Source organism: Crocodylus siamensis, chromosome 7 (genome assembly GCF_052110815.1).
Source record: "Crocodylus siamensis isolate JL-2025a chromosome 7, ASM5211081v1, whole genome shotgun sequence".
Classification (NCBI taxonomy): Eukaryota; Metazoa; Chordata; order Crocodylia; family Crocodylidae; genus Crocodylus; species Crocodylus siamensis.
The window spans coordinates 26,291,902-26,312,031 of NC_143401.1; the positions used below are offsets into that span (position 1 = coordinate 26,291,902).

At 40.3% G+C, this 20,130-nt stretch overlaps 1 protein-coding gene across 4 annotated transcripts in view; it reads left to right on the plus strand.

Annotated features, from left to right (window-relative positions):
- VCL (vinculin) overlaps positions 1 to 20,130 on the plus strand; it is a 106,758-nt gene that overhangs the window by 39,019 nt on the left and 47,609 nt on the right. For all 4 annotated transcript variants that reach the window (XM_090058636.1, XM_090058637.1, XM_090058633.1 and 1 more), the window contains exons 3-4: positions 16,067 to 16,217; positions 17,708 to 17,816. In XM_090058636.1, coding sequence (XP_089914762.1) covers positions 16,067 to 16,217; positions 17,708 to 17,816 — 260 coding nt within the window. The remainder of the gene's footprint in view (positions 1 to 16,066; positions 16,218 to 17,707; positions 17,817 to 20,130) is intronic.

A 20,130-nucleotide genomic window follows, 5' to 3' on the forward strand; every position in this document is an offset into this window, starting at 1 on the left:
CAGCAATGCACCTCCTGCATATGGGGCTGCACTGAGGACAGCAGCATGGTGCAAAACCAGCAGCAGGCACAGGCTTCTCTGCTCCCTGCCACATTGGGTTGCAGGGGAGGGAAGCAGGGCACAGCAGCAGGTGGGCCTGCAGTTCCCTGCCACCATGGATAGGGCAACTCCAGCAGCGAGGTGCGGATTCAGGGGGCAGAAGCTGAGCCCAGCTGTGGCCTGCTCCTGCCTCGTGGAAAGATCAGGGGCCCATGTGCTCCCCCCCTACTCCTTGGCTCCCCATCACCACACTGCCTCTGGAAGAGCCACCAGGCTCTGATTGCCCTACGAGTTGGCTTGGCCGGGGCCGGCACTCAGCCCCCCAAATGTTTTTCCTCCCTCTGCCTGTGAATAACCATGGAAAACCATGGTTACTCAAAACTATATACAATGGTAGGCAAAATGGTATACAGAATATTAACTAGGGATAGTCAAAACCATGGTTGGCAAAACCATGGTAGGTGAGGGAAACCTGTATGACCAAAACCTTTCTCATCTAGACATGTTTGTTTTTAAATTAATTCAGTACATGTTTACAGTTCTCTGTTGAAGGTCTTAGAGCTTATTATTAGCTGCCCTTAAGAGATTTGTCAGTGGTGGCTTCAATGCAGTATTTGTTTCCTCACCCCAGTCTCTCTTTCTTTTCAACCCTAACTGACTAATGTAACTCAACCTTAACATGGGGGCCACTGCTGGGGCCCAGGGGAGAGGATGTTTCTTGCTCTTTGGATGTTTGTATGTGTAGGGGACTCTTTAATTAGAGTGGCTTTTGGAGCCATGCTAAAGCTCCTGGAGTGTTATTTGTATAAGTGTCCCTGTGTTGAAAAATGGCAGCAGGGGCATTTTAACTAAAGCTGTAGTTAAAGTGCCCCTGCCACTATTTTTAAGAGCGGGAACACTGATACACCTGATGCTGGAGGTTGCTTGATTACTTGAATCTGTTCCAATGTGCTGTAATTAGTGTGTCGGAGCAACCTCGCTACATATGTACAGGCACCCATCACTTTTTTTGCTTCTCTGAGGCTGACCCCACAGGATGAAAATTCCACCAAATTAATATAATCTGGTGTGTTTTTGTGAAGCTCTGTAGTACAGATGGGACTGAGATTAACAAATTCACTGTGGCTGGTTAAACAGCCATCAGATGGCAACTTTCATTTTCAACTGACATAAGCCACATTGAAACCGTTGACCTAGTCATTAAAAACCTGTATCCTATTACATAGTTGTCTCAGCCACCAGGGACCTTGAGTAATGCACATAATTTAAATCTAATGTTTTGAAGTCTGTTCATATTATTTGCTTCAGCTTTTATGAAAGGGGAAAATCCTTTGAAAGAAAAAAAAGAGATGAGTTTAAATTTGAGAGCTAGGAACAGGGCAGCTGCAGGTCTGTTTTCACTCACAATCAAATATAAATTCTGCCATTTTAATTTGAATTTTATTAGAAAATAAACAGTGGAACTTTAGCATGGTTACTAAAATAGTGTTCTTTTAAGTTTTATCTCTCTAGTCTCACTTCATGTAGATTATTTTTAGTAGGAATTAAATAAAATCATTTTTTAATCTGATCTCAAAGATTTAGTTCTGTTATAGGACCATAGGGAAGCAGGGCTAGAAGGGAACCTAGAAAATGTAATTCAAGGCAGAATTATACCTAACAATGTTTGTCATTAAGTCAGATGTTTGTTCAGCCTGTTCTTGAAAATTTCTAAGGATAGAGGTTGATTCCACAACTTCTTTAGTTCCAATGGTTGACTTCCTTCACGGTCAAAAAGTTCTTCCTAATCCCCAACCTATTTTTTGTCCACCGCTACTTGTGGCCATTACTCCTTGTCCTGTCTGCGATAGCCACAGAGAAAAGTCTAGCCCCATCCTCTTTGTAGCCACTCTTTAGGTATTTGAAGTGTTAACAAATTTCCCCTTGGTCTCTTCTCTACATTAAATAATAAAAATTTGTTAAGCCTTTCTTCATAAGCCTTGCTTCCCAGACCTCTAATCATTTTTGTTGCCCTGCACTGGGCTCTCTCCAAGCTGTCATGTCCTTCTTGAAGTATGGGGCCCAGAACTGGACACAGTACTCCAGGTGAGTACTTAGTGCTCACCAGTGCTGAATGGTATCATTAGTGATACCAGTTTAATGATCTGTAGGCTGATTTTTTTGTTTGTTTGTTTGTTTTTTGTTTTAAAAGGGAAAATTTAAAGGTAACATTTGAAGAAAACTCCCTTAACACCAGTGCCAAACAGAGCTGAAGAATCACTTTCCTTGATTTGCAAGAGACACCACCGTTGATACAGCCCAGTATTATGCTGCTAGGTTTTTTTATTTGTTTGGGGTTTTCTTGCAACAAGAGCACGATGTTGGCTCATTCCAGTTTATGGTCCACTGAAACCCCCCAGATTTCTCTGCAAGTACTGTGACCTAGCTAGTCATTCCCCAGTCTATTTGTATGTACATTTCTTACATTACAAGTGCAGGATTTCAACACTTGTTCTTGTTGAATCTCATCCTAGGCCTAACTTTCAGAGTGTTTGCAGCTCCTCCCAATGTAATGTTATCCACAAAGCGTGTACTCAGTCCTGTGGTCCAAATCATTAATGAAGATGTTGACCCAGGACAGACTATTGGGGAACTCCCACTTGATACCTCCTCCCAGCTAGACACTGAGCCATTGATGACTATTTGTTGAGTGTCAAATCTTACTATGTCCCATGGAGGCCATGGGATGTCATGTATGTTTTCTTGAGTTTGTTTTACTGACATGGCATGTGTAGTTCCTATGTACAGATAGTGCCAAGCTGTATTTAACCTTACCGTTATTATGTCTGCATGAATTGTGGTGTTTAATATCACTAGACTTTTGAAATATCTTTATTTTGACCAAGACTGTTTAGCTGAACAGTACTTAAATGTTCCTCACCTATTCACACTTAGTAGAGGTAACTGCATTCATACTTAGTAGAGGTAACTGCTGAGAACTGGCATTTGACATTGGTTGAGAATTGGCATTTGTTTCCTCATGACTGAGGCAGGTGGACCTAGCCCTTCCCGATGATACTGAATTTACATTTTTAAGTAAGGAGCCATAAAAATAATACCTGACTATTCAGACTATTGGAGGAAGGATATTTCTCAGTACAGGGAAATTTAATAAGTGTCAGTATCTTCGGGATATGTGTGAAAGGATGCAGATATTCTCCTCATCTCCCTTAGATCAGGAGAGACTTTTAGTTTGGTAAACATGTACCTGGGAGGGGGGCAGGAAATTGTATGCATAGTGTGGACGCCCCAGGAACCCAATGGACGATGCATGTAAATGTACAGATAAGAAACCATACTTAAGCTTTGCCTTAAGAGGAAGGGTTTGTCGCTAGTCTTCCAGATACAGGGAAAGCTGCAGATCCTTAGCCAGCAGACTGAGAAATGTAGGCTAATGGGAGAAATTGCAGGAGGCCCTGGAAGAGAGGCCAGAGGCAGAGGCTGCTTTCTGACTTGTTGAGCTGAGTAAGGACTGCATTTTGGGTTTAAGATGCAGGATAAGAACAGATTAAAGTTCTGATATTTTTCTTTGCTCTTCTATTCTTATTGTCTATTTCCCAATGTATAGTTACTGATTTCTTATATTTGCTCTTGTTATTACAGTAAATCTTTCTGTTATCTTTTTACCCAACTATTGTCAGTGATAACTCCTGACTCCATAGCATTTGACCATATGGTCAGGCTTCTTCCATGGAAAGTGGAAAGTGGGGAGGGGGCTAGGATGATCCTTCTTTTCTGAGCATGTGACCAGACAGGGAGTACTTCTTGTAGGTGGCAAAATCCCCCTGCTAAGAGCTGGTAAGACCTAGGTGAAGCAGGTAGAACTGAGACACCACAGGCCAAGGAGTTGGCTGCTCATCACACTGGGTGGGTGAAGTGGGTGGAAGGCAGCTGGGAGCTGCAGCCCCACACTCTGGGGCAGGAGCTGCCTGGCTGCAGCTTCCCCTCCCACCCCCTGCCTGGGTGGGCATGTAGTGCCTGGCACACATTTCCATGGCTGCTGCCGTTTTCCTGCACTACCTGTTGCCTGGAGCAGTGCATCAGGAGCAAGAAGAGGAAGGGAAGGAGCTGCTGAAGGTGGGAGCCAAGTATAGTACTTGGGCAGCTGCAGCATCAAGAGAAGCAGCCCTGTTGGGAAGCTGTGTGTGTTCACTGGGGCTGGGGCAGCACCATCAGTGGGCATATGGTGTGGGCTACCCTGGGTTGTAGCAGGCAGGGCTCAGCCCCACACACATGTGCACACCTTCCCCTGCACACACACACCCATACACTGCCCTCCCCCCCCCCAACAATATACAAGAATAAGACTTTATTTTGAGTTATTATGAGATTGCCTCTGTATATATAGTACTCAAAAACAAAATCAGGGCAGAAATTATTTTTTTAAATAAAATTATAGTAGGTTATAGTTAGATGTTTGATTTTTTTAGTATGATTTGTTTTTATCTATAATTTGTAAAAATGATATCTTTTGAAAGATTGTGTGGCCCTTGACAGCTCACCGAAACTCATTAGAGGGGCTTGACCGTCAAAATAATTACCCTCCCCAATCTAGCTTCTCTTAGTGCCCATCTTGTTTTTCTACTATGGTGTAGGGCAGGGGTGGGCAAAATGCGGCCTGGGGGCTGGATGCGGCCCACCAGGCCATTCTATCCAGCTTGCAGGGCCCCTAAAAAAAAATTAGAAAATTTATTTGCTCTGGGCTGTCTGTCATGTGACCCTCGATGGCTTGCCAAAGCTCAGTAAGTGGCCCTGTGCCCAAAATAATTGCCTGCCCCGGTGTAGGGTGTTTGCCTCCTCTTTTCCTGTTTTTTGCTGCCAACTGCATACACTAGTTCTTTGGTTTTCCTCTTTTGACATGTTTTTAGAATCTCTTTTTATTGCTTTGTGTCCCTTATCAGCTGTATCTCAAATCATGCTCCTATACTCTTTCTGTTCCCTAAAAATATGACCAATTTTCCACTTTTTGTAGAATTCTATATTGAGTTTCAACTCATTGAGGAGATTACTGTCTAGCTAGCCTGGTCTCCTGTTGTATTGCCATTCTTCTGTTGGATCAGGATAGTTCTCACCTGTGCCCCTAACTGGGCCTCCTTTGGACAATTTTTTTAAGAAAGGAAGGAGATAAAAAAGAGAGAGAGAGATGGAGAAGCTTTGTATATTTTGTAAGGGATTGTAAACCATCATGGCACAGAAAAATAGATTGGAATTCAGAAAAATTTCACTTTTAAAACATTCACAAGTAATGAACCAACCAACATAGCTAAACATGTAGTAGTAGTTGTTGAAGCGTTGTATCAATATAGTACTGTATGTACTTCACTAATTTTTAAAATAAAATCAATGATTGCAACGAACATTTTCCTTTAAATCCTTTGTCTGATGTATTAAGTGTTTTGTTTTAAACTCTGTATTTGAATGTCTGATCATTTTTTGGGAGGCATGGTGAAATGTATGTAGGGGGAAATAGAAGCAGGAACTTTAATAGGTAAAATAGAAATAGTTGACTTCTGGTATTCAGGAACACTATGTGAAACAACAATGACAATTGTTTTCCAGGAAAATGAATTCCTAGATTTTTATTTAGTGTTAAACGTCTTGTGAGAAATGCATAAAGTAATTGCATTATAGGGGAATGTACTTGTTAAATTCTTGCTTCCTTCAAACATTATTATTACTTGGGTCATTTTGGAAACATTGTAATGACTTCTGTGGCTCAATCTGAAAATAAACATACTAATATCAAACACATTTCCTTTAGAATTTTTGTAAGTGAAGCCAAAAATGTATCATATGAGAATTTTGCAAAAACAAATGCTGTCTAAAGAAATCTGGCTGATTGGAATAAAACAACTGGCATATTAATGAAGTATGAGCAACAGATTTTGATTTAAAAGTAAGCAAAATCATATAACCTTTGCAGTTGTGTGTATGTTTACCGATTTGCACTACTTCTATTCTGCTCTGCTTCTGTCTTCTGTATCTTTCCCCCTCTCGTACAAAAATGCTGTCAATAAAAAATAGTAACTGAATATGCTGAAGTCTAGAATCACATTTATGTATATTGTACCAGTACACAGTAACTGAGTTGTTGTTGTTTTTGTTGTTGGAGTGATGTTGTAGGTGTAATGGTCCAGGAAAGGCAAGGATTTTTGTGACTGATCTTTTTTTTTTTTTTTTTTTTTTTTAATTGAGTGGTATCCCAACTACATGGTTGGAGTGGACTTAGGCAAGTTTTTGAGTGCTAGCTCTTTTGGGTATCTATTAACATGTTTTTATTATTGTATAATGTTTAAAAGTAGTAATTGTTTTTTATTGTAGGGATCGTTGTCTTCTAAGGGAAAATGTACAGGCTTGGTAATAGCAATGTATGATTAACTGTAATGTCTTTTTGACAATATAGCATAGAATATTACCATATTTACTTGAGTACATGACAAGGTCTCTCTCCACCTTTCCATATTGGCAAGAGGAAAAAAGCCTCTTGTCTTATTTATTGTATACAAGGAAATCTCGCGAAATATATTGTCTATCATTAAATTGCCCCCAAAAGCAGGATGCTCTCAGTAATGGAAGCCAGCTATGAAGTTGATTAAATGTAGCTAACACTAAGCGTGGCTATAAAACACATGATCCTATTCCTTGCTGCCCCCCAAAGAATTTGTAGACAGCCACCTAACCTCTCTCAGCCTTCTCTTATGGAGGCTGAAGGGATCTAGGTCTCTCAACCTCTCCTCATAGGACCTATCCTAGAAGCCCCTAACCATATGTGTGGCCCTTCTCTGGCCCCTTGCAAGCTTATCCACATGCCCCTTGAAGTGCGGCACCCAAAACTGAACACAGTACTCCAGCTGCAGCCTTACCAATGGTGCCTAGAGGGGAAGTATCACCTTTTGTAGACCTGTTTGTGATGCATCTATTAATGCATGATAGAGTGCTGTTAGCTCTATTAATCATTTTGTTACATTGTTGACTCATGTTCATCTTTGAGTCAGCTATGACTCTGAGATCTCTTTCTGCTGCTTAGAAAGTCATCCGCCAATCTGTATGTGGGTTAGTGATTCCTTCTCCCTAGGTGTAGTGCTCCGCACTTACCCTTGTTAAACTGCATCCTGTTTTATTCTGCCCACTTTTTCAGCTTGTCCAAATCTGCCTGAATCTGCTCCCTACCCTCCAGTGTGTCTGCTCTGCCCCGTCATTTGGTGTCATCTTTGAATTTGTACAGTGAGCTCATTATGCCCTTGTCCAAATCACTGATGAAGATGTTGTTTTTACATGTGTTCCTCACTTCCATGGGCTTGGGGAGAGCATGGTTAACAGTAAGGGGGGAGGGGGTGCTACCAGGGGAAAAAGCTGAGGGGAAGCACAGAGCAAAATGGCTCACTGAGATTTATTTTCTCTTCTTTATCATCAGGAGAGGGACAAATCCAAGGCAACCCTCCGATAATTCAATTCTGTACCTGGAAAGTTATAAGAAACTTGTAAATTTTTCATATATAGAATCTAATTACGTGTGTGTGTGTGTGTGTGTGTGTGTGTGTGTGTGTGTGTGTGTGTGTGTGTGGCGGGGGTAGGGCAGTCTTATAATCAGGGTTATCATCTCTTCAAATAAATATGGTAATTAGACATCTAAATAGCTGATTATCACATCGTGTCTGTCAAGTATTCCAGATTCTTTGCAAAATCTAAAGAAACCAAAGTTTAGTAAATATGCAGATGTTCCTAAGACCACCATTTTATTAATCTGTGGAACTTGTGTGCATTGTAATGAGGCAAATGTAAACATATCAGGTACTTCAAGTAGAGTTACTTTTCTTAAGCCAGAGAAAATGTATCCTTTTAAGAAATTTAAAAAAATTATTTTAATATATTTTCATAAGTTTGATTTTATATTGGCAAACTTAGAGTTTATATAGACTTTATATTATTGGCAAACCTACTACATTAGAGAATAGTATTTAAATAAGATAATTGTATATTAAAATAGCTTTTCTTAAAAACTTTTGTTTCTAGAATCAGTAGTCTAGAATTTGGCCCAATATTTGTAGCATAGAGACTGCAATAAATATAAGTAATTAATAGATATTTAATAAATTTAAAATAAATAATTAATCCTAATAAATAAAAATGCTTTTGTTCTATAAAGTTACCTCTCCAGGATGCATCAGAACTGTAGAGTTTTAAGACCTTAGAAGAAGTGGTGTTATGTTATGTTTTACAGAATTAATAATGCCCCCTGCCCACTGAGTTTATTGCAACAACCTTTTAGAATTTTAATGTCTAAAATACAGTACTCTTTTTTTTTTTTTCTTCTGCTTCTAAATTCATTAAAGGAGTAGTACTATATTTTTCACCAGTGCTATGATATCTCAGTGTCAGGAATAAATACTCTGGAATTTTGGAACCTTTCTATGGGAAATGTGCAGCTGTTCCACCTTGGCCTGTGACCCTGTTTGGTACATCAGGCTGTATTTTTCCTTGAGCATATACTTTGAAGATTCACAGCTGTTAGTGGTACTAGTCATTTTAAATAAGTACCACTTCACCTTCGCAATAGGAGTCAAGTCTTACCTTTTATAATGATAAAGAGGTCAGTTTTTTAGAAACACCACATTTCGGTTTGGATCTGACTTGTTAGAGATGCCATGTTTTGGATGGGAGGTTAAGCTAAGACTGCTTCTGAAGGGAACCATGGGAATTCTGTGCATAATACAAGTTTGAAGGTGTAGGAGAGACACTAAGAAGATTCATTTAGCTTGACTCTTCTGCCTATAATCAGCCAGTGTTTGAGCGTGTGTGCTGGGGAAGGAATACAGAATATAGATTACAGTTGTGTACAAATATCCATGTGACTTCAGAATTTCATTGGTCCCAAATATAACTGCTTTCCCAATAAAACTGCAAACTCTGGAAATATTATAAAGGCACATCTTATTTCCATGATGCCTTTTTATAGAGTATTATTGCAAGAACTAGGTAATCTGCATCTAGTAGGATCTTAATTTTGTGGGCTGTTAGGCTATGTGATCCTTGAGTTAAACAGTTGTTCAGTATGGGATATTCTGTTTTAAATAGTTGAATATAATTTTTAATTAATCACTAACTTGATACCAGTTTTGGCTAGTTTTGGAAGAAATGCCAGTTGCTGTTGTGCAAGTTTGTACTTGGAAAGTCAAAAGACACAAAAGTTATTCTGATTTTAGATAACTGTTGAGCTCACCCTCCTGAAGCAGAATTAGTGTCTGGAAATATTTTTACCATCTTCCTGCCTGCAAATGTCACTTCACTCATACAGCTTATGGATCAGGGAATTATTGAAAACTTGAAATCCATGTACAGAAGGGATTTTGTGAGGAAGCTACTCAATTAAGAAGGCAGTCTCCAAGAATTTCAGTTGCAGTATATCATTAAGGATGCAATTTGCAATGTGGTATGTGCCTGGTGTGCTGTGAAGAGTACAACTTTAAGGACCGCTTGGAGAAAATTGTGGGCAGCAGTGATGTTTCCAGAGGGATCTTCTGATGAGGAAGAATTTGCAGGTTTCCATGCAAGACAGAAAAAACAATCATTAAAAGAGATTGTTGATGTCCTTCAAAATGCTGACCCCACCTAACCCACTCACTAAACTCAGAGATACTGAACTTGAGGAGTGGGTGAAGATTGATCAAGACCTTGATGTTGCACAAACCCTTACTGATGCTGAAATTATAGAAAAGGTTGTGCATCCTGACAGATCTACTGCACCTGAACAAAACTTAGAAGAAGACCAGAGTGAAGAAACTGAACTGGCTTGGGCTACTGCTGCTCAATGTCTGGAAACATTCTTGAAATTTGCTGAGCAACAGTCTTCTTATTCTGCTTAGGAAGTGATGCAACTTCATGTTGCTCACAACAATTTCCTGAAAAAAAGGCAACTGACTTGCAGGCAGGCAGACATCTGCAGGTTGCTTCGAAGAGCTTCTGCAGCTTGTGTCTAGGATCATTTTGTTCCTTGGGGAAAAGTGGCACTTTGCGTAAGTTGCAACTGAAGTGAGTGCTTTTGGCAATGTTGTGTTTAAAAAAACCAAAACAATAGCAATCAATAAATATTTAATTGCCTGGAGTCCTTCAACCTTTTTATAATTATGGCATGTTTCCAGTAAAACTTTAAAGAGTGCTTATGTTGCTAACTTTAGTAGAAAAACTAGTATGCCTTTGTCAGTGTAATGAAATACAATATAAAATATTTGTAGCAGAAATGAAGTACAGCCCAAAGCAAAGCATGATGGAAAGTGCAGTTCACACTTGCAGAACTAAAACTTTTGTGTGGTATCTTAATTTGGGAAAATTGCTTTTGGTTTTAGATGTTTTGACATGAAGATCTGATTGCATGACAAGTCATGTGAATGCTCTGTTTCTATTTTACAGATTAGGAGTATCAAAATATAGTTTATAAATAATTTTGCTTATGAAATGTTTGTTATAAATGTGAAGTTGCTGTCTTATGTTACAGGGCAGCTGAGTTTACATGTCTGACTGTCTTATTTCTAGAAGTATCCTTTTCTGTCCAATGGCACTTGTGTTAGAAGCTGTAGTCATTACCAAAGGTCTTGGCTTTTATGTTTAAATATTACAAATTCTCTGGTTAAAAAACCCCCAAAGATCAAAAAAAACCCAAGTCTGCATTTTTCTGCAATTAAAATGAAAATATTCTATTCTATTCCATTCTATTCCTTTGGCTGTTTTTTTTCATTTGTAAGCAGTGCATTAAAACCTGAAGGTATAAATATTCAGAAAGTGACTAGAATTTCAAACTTTAAATTACACTGAGTTTGAAAGAACATTTAAAACATATAAAAGTAGCTTTAGTGTTGTAATTTTGTAGAACTTAATTTATTAAAACATTTTCCAGTTTTGCGTCTCAGATTTCTTCAACTTGGTAACATATGCATAAATCTGAAGTCCCTTGACTTTATAAAAAAAAGGGGAAAAAAAAGAAGACATTTAGTAGGATTGCACCAATAGAAATTTTTGGGGCTGATACCAATAGCCAAGTTTTAAGGAGATGTATCTGCTGATACCTGTCTGATTACTGCTACCAGCCCGGCACCTTGGAGAGCTGCATGCAGCTGTTAAGTCTGCTGTGGTGGAAGTGAAGGGGAGGGGAAGGAAGGGACATGGGGGTAGGGGGAGCAGATCAAGGCCCCTGTGGTGAGGGAGGAGTGAGGTTGTGGCTGGGGCAGGGGCTGGGACAAGCGCTGCCCAGGTGGGGTGGGCATGGGACAGAGCTGTGGGTCATCTGCAGTGGTGGCTCCCACCACTGCATGCTGCTTATCCAGGAGCCGCTGATCTGGTGCTTGTCCGCTTGCCCAGCGGCTTCCACTGCTGCTCCTGACACTCATCTGGGATGGCATGGTGGGGCATGTGCCCACAGATCTGTGTGGGGCGGGCCGAGGCCAGGGCTGCATGGGGCTCTTCCTGGCCCAGCCCAGCCCAGTCCAGCCCAGCCATTTTCCCCCCCCCGACAAGCATTGGGAGCAGTGGTGGGAACCACTGGATAAACAGGCAAATGCCGAAAGAGTAGCTCCTGAATGAGCAGGGCACAGTGGCATGAGTCACTTCCCCTGGCCTGTTCCCATCCTGCCCCAGCTGGGTAGCACTTGCCGCAACCCCAGCTTCATTCGTCCCTCATTGCCCCCAACTTCCCTTCCTTTCCTCCTCCCCTTCCACCACACCAGATTTACCAGCTGCATGTAGTTCTACAAGCTGTGCTCTTTGCTGCTTACATGCTGTTTTGCAACTGTGCGCATGCACGGGCATTTATTGGCTAAGTTATCAGCCACATCAGGCTGATTTCCCATATGATCAGTTTTCTTTATGTCAATGTTGATCCGATATCGGACCGAGGTCTTGGTGCACCTCTAACATTTAATTCACGTTGAAAAAATAAAATAAAATTTTAGTTGTGAGTGAGACCCTAAGCATATTCTCATGAAACAATTGTTGCTTTCTTTCCCCAAACAGGAACTATTTTTAAAAGAGGGGAGTAGGGCCAGTGACTGGGCCATGGCGGCAGGGTAGAGCCCCTGCACTATAACACCCTTGTGCCCCAGCCAGCCTTGGTCACAGTCTGCACATGCATTTGAGTGCAAGTTATTACTTCGCTGTAGGATAGTATTAGTCTTTTAGTTCTATGTAAGCAGAATCTGTGTGTACTGTGCTGTCTACCCTTAATGTTCCCCTAAGGAGAAGTGAGAATGAAGGGAAATTCATAGAAAAGTGAGCATACAGAAGATTATATGAATAGTATTTCATCAAACTGAGTTAAATTTAGAAAAAAAAATGTTTGCTTACCTGTGTACTGTTTCATAGTAGCTAGGGTCAGGAGGGACAGTGAGAGACAGTGTCAAAGACCTTCTTAAAGTCTAGAAAGAATACATCCATGGTGACACCATCATCCAAGGATTTAGTCACCTGGTCATAAAAGGCAACCAGGTTGGTCAGGCAGGACCTGCACTTGATGAACCCATGCTGATTGCCCCCGAGCATGATCTCCCCTGCTGGCCCCCCATAGATGTGCTCCTTGATGATTCTCTCCAAGATCTTCCTGAGCACCAAGGTGAGGCTTACAGGCCTATAGTTACCTGGGTCCTCCCTTTTTGGAAAATTGGGACCACATTAGCCAGTTTCCAATCCCCCAGCACCTGGCCAGATAACCACGAATGCTCATACAGCCAGGCCAAGGGCTCTGTGATAATTTCTGCCAGCTCCCTCAACACCCTTGGGTAGAGGGCATCTGGACCTGCAGATTTAAAAATGTCTAGCCCTTCCAGAAGATCCCTAACTACATCTGTGCTGACTGAAGGCCTGACAGAGCTATCCCCAAGATTGTCCCTATCCCAGTGGGATGTCCTGGTCCCCGTTCAAGAAAACAGAGGGAAAGAAACTGTTAAAAATATCAGCTTTCTTGTCTGGCGTAGCCACAAGATTACTGTTTCCGTTTTGCAGGGGCCCTACATTGCCTGGTGCCCTCTTCTTGCTCCCAATGTACTTGAAAAAGGACTTCTTGTTGTCCTTAATCCTGGATGCTAGCCTGAGCTCCATCTCTGCCTTGGTCTTCCTAATAGCCCTCCTACACTCATGGGCTGAGGAGGAGTGCTCCTCCTTGGTGATAGCTCCTCCCTTCCACTGGTTGTACACCCCGCTTTTAGTCCTCAGGCATTGCTGAATGCCTTTGCTGAGCCAAGGGGGTTTCTGAGCACTCTTACCCCCCTTTCTTCTCTCAGGGACTGTTATTCTTTGGGCCTGGTGGATCCCCCACTTAGGGTACAACCATCCCTCATGGACTCCCATCTCTTCTACCTTCTGGGCCCTCAGTGCCTCCCCCATTAGTCTCCTAAGCTCATGAAGTTGGCCCTTCCGAAGTCAAGGGCATTAGCCTTGGTGTAAGCCCTTGACACCCTGTGTTGGATAGTGAAATCCAGCAGGTTATGATCACTATCGTCCAGGTGGTCAAGGACCTGCAGTCCCCTCACCAGGTCATCCCCCGTGGCCAGAACCAGGTCCAGCTGTGGGGCTGTGCACTTGCTGGATAAGGTGAAGGACCTGGCTGTCTGCTCCTCCCAGCAAATATCTGGGTAGTTTAGGTCACCCATGACAGTAGCATCCCTTGACCTAACTGCCTCCATAAGCTGACTGGAGAAGTCTTGGTCCAGCTCTTCCCCCTGGTTGGGTGGTCTGTAGTAGACATCCACGGAAAGGTCCCTTTTGCCACACACCCCCTTGCAGTTTGACCCATAGTGTCTCTGCCAGATCGTCCTCTACCCTGAAGCTAATCCTTGATGACGTGAGGTGCTCTTTGACATAAACCGCAACCCCCCCACCTTTCCTCTCTGTTCTGTCTCTTCTATATAGGGTGTATCCCCAAATGCCCGCCGCCCAGTCATAGGTAAGGTCCCACCAGGTTTCTGTGAGCCCTACTAAGTCTGGGTTCTTACTCACAATCAGGAGGCACAGTTCCTCCTGCTTACTCCCTATACTTACCATCCAGATATCCAGTGGAACAGTTTGTTAATTTGACCCAGGGTGTTTAAAGCTTTAGAACTGTTTATGAAATAGACTTTCTTTCTGCCTTTTGTCTTGCCTCCATGAAATCATATGGTACATAGAAAAGTTGACGGAACAAGTAAAATTAACACCTTAACTCAATTCTCTTTTTAGTGCTGCAACTCCATATTTTTATTAGAGCTTTCATTAGCTGGATAGACTAGATTAATTTTAAAACTCATGCACTTTAGTTAAAAGCAGTCAGGGCTCAAGGTAGAGGTGATATCTTTTATTAGACCAACAGGATTTTTGCAAAAAAAAATCTTTAATTGCAAGCTTTTGGGCACAAACACCCTTCATCAGGCATCAGAGAAAAATTTGTAAAAGTTCTCCTGAGTAGAAATGAAAGTTCACATTTCATAGGATTTCACAGAGGAGTCAATAGATGGAAAGCTTCTCTGGGCAAAAAGTTCTTACTTGAGGTAAGCATTATGGCTACTTGCAGATGTTAAACAAAAAACAAACCCAAAACCAAACAAAGAAACAGAGCTTTACTTAAAACTTGATGTGCTTCCACGCTGAGCCCAGCCTCCAGAAGAGGCAGTGTGTTAGCTGGACCCAGCTCACCCAACGTTTGTATAGCTCAGGCTCTTAAGTGGGGCTTTTTTGGTGCTATTATCTAATAGCTGATTGAATCAGCTATTAGATAAAATTGCCAAAAAACCCTGCTTGAAGTGCCCAATCTATACAGATGCTGAAGAGCCAGGTCTGAGTAATGCACTGCTGCTCCTGGTAAAGCTCATTTTGTTTGTTTGATTGTTCTAATTGTAACATCTGCAAGTAGTCCTATAACTCAGATTCTACATTTAAGGACCCTCTCTTTTTTTAGTTGTATCAGCAGTTGATAGCACTTATATCTGAACCTCCCTATTTGTAATCAAATATTAGAGCTATTTAGTTCATGTTTGCATAAGGTAGTAAGAATAGAACCTGAAGAGCAGGAAATCTTCATTAGTGAATTAAGTTGGGAGAAGCTTGGTTATTTATTACTGTATTTTGTTGCATACAATTTGCCCCCAAATAAAATTCACACCTTATTTTTGGAAGGCAGAATATAGGAAAAAGGTTTTTCCAGTCATGTCTGACTGTGTAACAAAGACTAAATCTTCCTAGGAACATAAGAGTACAGGTTTCCCTTGTTTTATGCTGTACATGTGTTCCTGGAAGATGGTGCATAATTTGAATTTGCATAAAGGAAACCTATTTTATTTACAATGTAACAAATAAGGATACGTTCCAAGACCTTGACTGTACTGACCCCCAGACCCATTTCTACCACTTTTCAAAACAAGTTTGGTACTCACCGACAGCACAGTACATACAGGCACAGGGCACTATCATAATGGGGATGGCAACTATAGAAATACATGTCGCAGACAATGAGCAAGGAGTACAGATCCACACAGGAGACTATGTGCACATCACTCCCACAATGCATTGCACAAAGCAGCTGACTGCGGGCTTCCACCACGCCAATCGCATAAGAGTAAATTTACCTCTTATACAACAAATTTTTTTATATAAAAAGGGACATTGCATAAGTATGAATTCGCATATACAGAACCTGCATAAAGCAAGGGAAACCTGTATACAGGAAGTGTGGCATTCCAGGAGGTGATCTTAATGAAGCATCAGGAACTTCCTGACATAGAAGTTATCTGGATAGATGAAGCTCCAAATAAGTTGATTTCATCACTGAGAAAAAATGTTTACATGGGCACAGTAAACCATAAGTCAGTTCAAAATATGTAGAACTAGATACGGTTGGTCTGAGGTGTTTTGCATATGAAAGTACAAATGATTGAGATTCTAGAGCTGAGCTTCCTGAACTTTTGAGATCTGCCCCCTTCCTGCAGAGTATTTAGAACAAGCATTAACTGTTGTCTTTTACTGTTATAAATAGGGTGGAGAATGCCTGCACTAAACTTGTCCAAGCGGCCCAGATGCTACAAGCAGATCCTTATTCAGTGCCTGCTCGTGATTATCTCATTGATGGATCAAGAGGCATACTTTCTGGAACATCAGACTTGCTCCTGACTTTTGATGAGGCTGAGGTAGGCACTGTAACACCAGCAAACCTGGTTCTGAGTATCTCTAATATCCACTTAATTTGTAGTAGTTCCAAGGATTCCATGTATAAATCTAACAAGGGCCTGGTTTGGATGGATGGAAAACATTCCAATAAGTACTTCAAAAGTGATCTGGGACATGATCATGGTGTGAAGTATTTGTTTTCTTAATCATAGTTCCAGTGTTCAGGAAAATAATTCATTCCTCTCTAAAGCTACATGCTTCTTCAAATGCTCAGTTCCAATATGCACAAGGTAAACAAAAGAGGAACATTTTTTATTACTTTGGCATGTTTTATTCTCACAAATATAAAATCTATTTTAATATCTATTGAACAAACATAATGTTGGAGATCATTATTAGAAGTGACTGCTTGAGGACTTGCAAAGAGTATTAGTTCAGATTTTCAGCAGTAATGGCTGCTTTTCATTTAAATTCAGTGCTCTAAGTTAAATCCTCCAGAAAAGGTTGGGTGTTGCCATGAGCTCTCTATTTTCCAGCCCAGTGATTCTCAACCAGGGTGCCATGAGATCCTTTCAAAAGTGATAAGGGGTGCTGCATGATTTTAGCATGGTTAGGTATGCAGACCTGATTCACAAGATAAACCCAGTTTTCATATAGGAATTCATGGTGTTAGAACCTTCTGATCTGTTGTGATCTGAGTTCATTTCAACAAAGGATTCACTCTATTATTTGTCTGTAGTCAAAACAACAGTGAAAATTAAGAGCTGGCATTTTCCAAAGGGTGCCTTGAATTGATTGAGGGGTGTCTCAAGTATAAAAAGTTGAGAACCACTCCTCTCAAATATGATGTAAAAACAATAGGTGTTTTAAAAACAGATTGGTAAAAAGGCCAACGTGGACTTCTAATTCAAAGCATAGTTAAGAAAACTCCTTGTGCTGCGAGGCAAAAGGAGAATAAAATGCCCCTCACACACATTTTTTCTGGAAGGTTTTAGAGTTGGATCCATCCTTTTTAAGTGGAATGTTGGATAATGTATTCTGCATGTGCACAACTGTTTAATGGATAACATTTCATAGGGAAACTTTGGAATCTATCGTTCTGGAAGTTTTACTTAGTAATTTCTTTTTTATCTGTTAAACATCAATAACAAATTATAATACAGTCTTTCTTCAAGACAGCAGTGCAGCATGTTCCCTAGTGCCCTAAGAGGTGAATATACTTTCTTACAATTTACGTATTTCCCTGATGTCCTTCAGATCTTGAGGTAGGTGTGAAATTATTGGAAACAGGATGTGTCATTTCAAATAACAGAAATGTTGGTTTGTTTTGGGAGTACAGAAGATTATGTGGGTTTTGTTGCTGAAAAGTTCTGAGCCATTAATTCAAGATTCCAAACCTCACATAGATCTTTGCTAACCCTGCTACCAAATGCTGTGCTTGTTCTATTTTTCAGTAATAAACCTTGCATTTCTAGCTTGACCTATTAAATGATTAAATGCTTCTTTTTAGGTCCGTAAAATCATCCGTGTCTGCAAGGGAATTTTGGAATATCTAACTGTGGCAGAGGTGGTGGAGACTATGGAGGATTTAGTGACATACACAAAGAATTTGGGGCCAGGTTAGATTTCTCCAGTATCTTCTGAATATACTCTTATGCATATATTTGTTGTCCCAAGTTTTGTAGTCATTTGTATTTGAGTTATGTTAAAGCTTTTCCTTTTGAAAGTCTGCTGGAACAGTTTATATTAAAGGTCAGCTTTCCAGTGCTTTCTGCCTCACAAGTATTATCTTGAGGATGCAGTACAAATCGCATTAGAAAATGCTATATCAGTGATTTGACCCAGTGTTGGGTCAAACTGTATCGCAGTATGCATAGGACACAAAGGTAAGCCATTTTTCTTTTACATTATTAGGGAGCAATGTGCTGAAGGATAGACTTCTTGATATACAACAAAAATATAACACAAAATACAGTATAGGAAGCTATATACTTTCAAACACCAACAACTGAATCCAGGTTTTGGGTAATGAGCTTCTGTACAGAGTGAGGTAGTTGCATCCTAAAAACATTCCTTGGACTGTTACAGTTTAAATTATAATACAAGTTTGACATCTAGATATTAGTAAGAGGTCCAGAAAATAGTGCTTCACTGCTATAAAAGCGAAGGCCAGATAGGGTTCTCTCTTCTCTACTTATTCACTGTTTCTTTATTACAGGCTAGTTGGCCTAAGACTGTTTTATGATCTTTCACCTCATTAATGAGGCCTTTCTGTTAAAGAGGCAGTATGTCTGCCCCAGTTTTTCTCTATCTGGTAAGAGAAAAAAAAGATTATATTCCTGGCTTTGCCATTGGCCTGTGGGATCGTTTGATAAAATGACTCCCTTTCTCTCTTTTTCCCCTATTGATCAATTGAGAATAACAATGCTGGCCCCTTTTGTAAAGTGTTTGGAGATAAACAGGAAAACACTAAAAATGCAACTGAAATACAAATATAAATTTTCATATGAATAGAAGATGTAAATTGAATCAAGAGGTCCACCAAGTGGTTTTATTTCTTCACCTCCCAAATGGCCACTACCAGCTACTTTGAAAAGGTTCATTAACTCAGAAGAGCTGGCTTGTACAAGGTGTCTTTATATCAGGAAGCCTGTTCCTCCTTTTCAGTGTAACAACAAAATTCTTCTGTTATGTGTATTCCTGGCTAAACTTTGGGATTGCAATAAACTTTTATCTGCGGTGATACCTTGCAGTGGTAAGCTCCACAGTAGGTCATGCATCACGGCTTGAAACCCCCCCAAAACAGAACCCCTGAAAAATCATTTGCCTTCATTTTAACTGGCATCCCCTTGGTTTACTTCAAAAAATTAAATAAATACGTGGCCAATCTGGCTAGTCTATCTTCTTCATGTGGTTGATTGATTTATTTTGTTTTATATACTTCTCTGGTGTTTGTTGTTATCACTAAACCAGCAGTCCTAGTCTTTTCTGTGTCTTCCATGCCTCTGATCATTTTCACTGATTTGCTCTGGACTTCTTTTGCCTCTGCTAGACTGTTTTTGAGCTGGGTTAGCAGAACCGAACATGGCATTTCAGGTAATGACACATCAATGATTTATATGATGACATTATGACACTTACCTCCTTTTGTATTTTGATTGCCATGACTTATTGAGCAGACTTTTTCATTGAGCTGTGCACAAGAAGCACATGCCTATTTTCTTGAATGGCAGCAATTAATTTAGAATCTAACAGTGTGTGTGAATAATTCAAATGATACATGTCAGTGTTTATAAGCCTCATATTTTTCAACACTGAATTTTATCTACTATTCTGTTGTAAGTTTTGACTGAGGAACTTCAGTCTTTCCTAGTCTGGGCTAGCATAATTATCTTAATTTTTCATTTTGTCATCCATCACACATTTAAATACATGGACATTTTCTAATCCATGACAATACTTTTTTTTCCTTGTCTCATGATTATCTGCCTTACTGCATGCTGTGAGAGAATTATCATAAACTGTTCATAGATCTACCAGGAATCTTGTGTTGTCCTTTGCAAATATGCTGAAGTTTTATAAATCATTGGAGAGAAGTAGGATGAAGACAGGTAATATTGACATAACTTTGTACCATTAGACTTTTACCCTGTTCTTTCAGGGATAATTCAGCGCCAGATTGGATGAAGTCATCCTAGTTTAGAAGTTTCTCATTGCCATCTGTTCGCTATTTCTTTGCACTGGTGATAAGACTGTTAAACTGGTGTAATGTGATAAATATGTCATCTCTCTGGGGCTTGATTTCTTTTTTTGTTGTTGTTTGAAACCCCCCCCCACTACCAAATGTGTTCTCATCATGTCCATCTAGGTGTTTTAGAGTTCTTTTTCCCTTCCAGTTTTCCTGATACATAAGTAAACCTTAGTGACCTGTAA